At 44.0% G+C, this 4,070-nt stretch overlaps 1 protein-coding gene across 1 annotated transcript; it reads left to right on the top strand.

Moving 5' to 3' along the window:
• The first annotated feature begins 2,582 nt into the window (after positions 1 to 2,582).
• LOC138929001 (uncharacterized) lies at positions 2,583 to 3,369 on the top strand. The gene is made up of 2 exons (XM_070287421.1): positions 2,583 to 2,819; positions 2,893 to 3,369. Exons 1-2 carry the CDS (start codon positions 2,583 to 2,585, stop codon positions 3,367 to 3,369), a joined length of 714 nt encoding a protein of 237 aa, XP_070143522.1.
• Positions 3,370 to 4,070: the final 701 nt, after the last annotated feature.

Raw genomic sequence — 4,070 nt, forward strand, 5'->3', positions numbered from 1 at the left:
AATGTACATCGAGATCCTTAAAAGAAACTTAAAGCAAAGCGCAGATAAGCTTGGAATTGGATCATCTTCCTACTTCTACCAAGATAATGATCCAAAACCCGTGGCCTCTGTACAATGTTCCGCACCTGCTTAAACCACCTCCGCAGAGTCCCGACCTTAACCTCATACAGCACGTATGGGATCAACTTGAAAAAACATAAGGGGACGCGAGATTCGCAATAAAAAGGATCTAAAGGCAGCGCTTCAGGAGGAGTGGAACAAAATGGACCCATCTTATCTGGAAGCATTAGTTTAATCCATGTCAAGACGAATTAATGAAGTCATTAAAATGAAGGGATACCCCACAAAATATTAAATTTAATTTAAAACTGTTAAATTAACTTTTTAGTTAACTTTAAAGAAGGTGTATCATCACTTTTGTGGAACAAAATGTATTACGTTTATAAGTTTTTTCTAATTTTTAAGTAAACTATGAGAAAAAGTTGTTAATTTGTAATATTATTAATATTGTTGAAATAAACAACGTGGCATCCTTACTTTTTTTTTAAATATTTTTTTAGAGGAGTTATCGATAACTAAAGTATAAATCGACTGCTGTATCATGAATTAAGTGGCACACTGTAAATATCCGCAATCATCAAAATTACGCAATCCACATCCTACTTACATTTATTTTAAATACGAAAATAATAAAAAATTCTGAATTTCCGTTCAGCAATTATTTATTTGGTCAAATAAATTTCGATTCTCGTCGCATCTGCTCCAATTAATATTGGTTCCACTTCACATATTTTCGATTATCGTCGCTTTTACGTCAAGTAAATTTTTTCCAGTTTATTTACTTGCAATTCTGAGATTGGTTAATTCCACCATCCACCATCTACCATCCGAGTTCTACAGCATATTCGTGCCATCCATATTCGTTTCGTTTTGACCGTCTCACATTTCTACTTCTTCGATTTTGTTGACGGTATTGGGAGCAAATAATTCTACCATTCGAATTCTACGGCATATTCTCGGTCACTTCTGCCTAGTCTCAAAGGAATCCAAAAAAATGTCAGAAGGACAAGAATCAATTCCCCAAGACGCGAGTCAGAAGAGGGAGGGAGGGCAGTTAGCGCCTTCAAGAGACGGAAGCCAAAGGCGGGAACCGAGTCCGAGAGACACGGGCGCTGGACCTTCAAGTAATTTGATATCCAAAGCCAAGAGCGCTCTAGATGGTATTTTGCTTGAGTTCATAGCAACTAGCGACCGTCTCAGCAAATTTGAAAGCCAGATTTTTACGGCATCCCCTTCCGAGCCTAGTTCGTTTACTTTACGTTGAAGATCCGTCTAGATCAGATACAGTCCTTATGGGAAAAGGTTGAGACCGCTTCCAAAGCAGCTCTTCGCGAGGGAGGTAGAGGAAATCTTCCGCTACTTCAAAATAATTACGAGCACTGCTCTGCGGTGTACGAAAAATGTGCTTCCAAGCTGAACGAACACATCGACCATGCGTCCGTCTCCACTTCACCGGCAAGAGCAGCTCCGCCGACAGAGACATTCTCAAGGGGTTGCAGTCTTCCGTCATGCGATACAGAAATCTTTGATGGAGATTATCTGCGCTGGCCCACTTTTCGTGCCCTGTTTACGGCCATTTATGTAAATAATTCCAGGTTAGCTCCAGTGGAAAAGCTGTTCCACTTAAACGCCAAAATTAGCTCACGCCATTGTTACAAAGTCTCCGCTGACTAATGATGGTTTGAGAACAAGCGATTGTTGGTAAACAGCCAACTAAAAATCCTGTTTAGTCTTCCGACCATAGGCAGTGAATTAGGCACGGCCTTGAAAGATCTTCAGAGCACAATCCAAGGGTGCTTGATAGCCCTTGAACATTAACAAGTTTCCACGGAAAATTGGGACTGCCTTTTAATTTTCCCAATCTCCTCCAAGTTGCCGAAGGTCACTCTCTCGTTATGGGAGCAGTCCTTGACCAATAAGTCCGCAATCCCAGCCTGGGAAGATATGAATTCCTTTCTCGAGGAAAGATACCGCACGTTGGAAGCAATTGAGGATGTCCGACCCAATTCTTCCAGCACACAGCATTCCAAGGAGCCCAGAAGTGCACAGCCAAGGAGGGTAAATACCTTCGAGACACAAGTCGGGCCACGCGGACGATTTTGTGATCTCTGCTGCATCGTATATTAAGCAAAAGAGATTGTGCCTTAATTGCTTTGCAAGGGGACATAATCTTCGTGAATGCACGAGCAGGAATAATTGTTTTACATGCAAGGGACGGCATAATACGCTATTGCATAAAGACAATCCGTCTAATGCTGTTAGCACAGCGCCGGCTTACCCTCCTGAGCAGCCCATCCCAAATACTTCAGTTCATTTCACCTCCAACCAGCAGGGAGTACTTCTAGGTACGGCCATAGTTCATGTGTGCTACCGAGGAGAGAATTTTCCAGCACGTGCCCTGATGGATTCACGAAGGCACTTTTATTTCCGAGAGGCTTGCCAACCGGATCAAACTTCCATTTCAAATCGTAACAACAAGAGTCACAGGGCTGAACCAAGCCAATTCCGGCGTCTCGCAAAAAATGTGTCATTTCCAGATGGGCACTCCGGCCAAACCAATGCTCAAGATCGACACGACTGCGTTTGAGCTGCCGAACCTGGCCGGCAATCTTCCGACAAGAACAATTGATCGCAGCATTCTTGATAGGCTGCCAAATATGCCATTGGCAGATCCGTCGTTTTTCCAGCCCTCTCAGATCGACCTTCTTCTAGGTGCGGATATTCTTCCGTCTGTCCTGCTGTCAGGCTGGATGCCAAACGTATGCGGGTCTTTATTAGCGCAAGAGACCATTGTCTTCAACCATGAGTATGGTTTCGTCTTTTACCACACAGATATCCATAGAGTCCGAAGCAACCATGGAAACACTTCCCACAAAATTTTGGGAGGTGGAGGACCTTCCATGTAGAGTGGTAAAGGAGACGGACAAGTTGTGTGAAGACTTTTTCGTCCGAACAACTACCAGATCCTGCGACGGGAAATATATAGTATCCCTTCCCTTCAAGGATTCAGAGCACATTGACTTGGGGCATTCGAGGAGTTCCGCACTCGCACAATTTCTGCGGGATGAGACTCGCTTGAAGAAGAAGCCCGTTCTCAAAGACACTATTGACTCAGTGATCCAAGAATATATCGATCTTAGCCATATGAAGCCGGTGCCTCCGAATACCTACAAAATAAATTTCTATCTACTTCATCACGCAGTATTCAAGCACGAAAGTGCGACGACGAAAGTTCGCGTAGTTTTCAACGCATCCAGTTCTTCTTCCAATGGGAACAGCCTTAATGACATCCTGTATTCTGTATCCTGAAGTGGCACATGTTTAAATTCGTTTTCAATGCCGACATCCCCAAGATGTATCGGCAAATTCTCCTAAACCAAGAACACACCCCGTTTCAGAGAATCCTCTTTCGAAATGGCCATGGGGATATATCCAACTTTGAGCTTCAGACGGTCACGTTTGGAATGAATTGTGCCCCTTTCCTGGCCCTACGAACACTGCAACAACTGTCCGACGATGTCAAAGCCCAATATCCACGGGCGTCGCATACAATTTCAAACTATATGTATGTCGACGATGTGCTAGCAGGAGCCCATACAGCAGCTGAAGCTATTTTAGCCATTCAGGAGCTGCGAGCAGCTCTTACCTCAGCTGGATTCCCTCTCCGCAAGTGGACATTGAATGAACGTTCACTCCTTAAAGTACTTCCTAAAGAGCATCTACTGTCAACTGATTTTCTTGATCTCGAAGAGGTCAGCACCACTAAGACATTGGGAGTACTGTGGAACGCTACGGCGGATGAATTCTATTTTGTCCCAACTGAGGTCACCATACAGGCAAACTATTCGAAACGCGACGTCCTATCCCATATCGCAAAATTGTTCGATCCAGCTGGGTGGCGCTCCCCATTTGAGGTTCAGGCCAAAATCCTGATGCAGGATATCTGGTTAGCTAGCGTCGGATGGGATGAGTTTCTTCACGCAGAACTACTACATCGCTGGCATGATTTC

The sequence above is a fragment of the Drosophila kikkawai genome, chromosome 3R (genome assembly GCF_030179895.1).
Source record: "Drosophila kikkawai strain 14028-0561.14 chromosome 3R, DkikHiC1v2, whole genome shotgun sequence".
In the NCBI taxonomy this organism is placed as follows: domain Eukaryota; kingdom Metazoa; phylum Arthropoda; class Insecta; order Diptera; family Drosophilidae; genus Drosophila; species Drosophila kikkawai.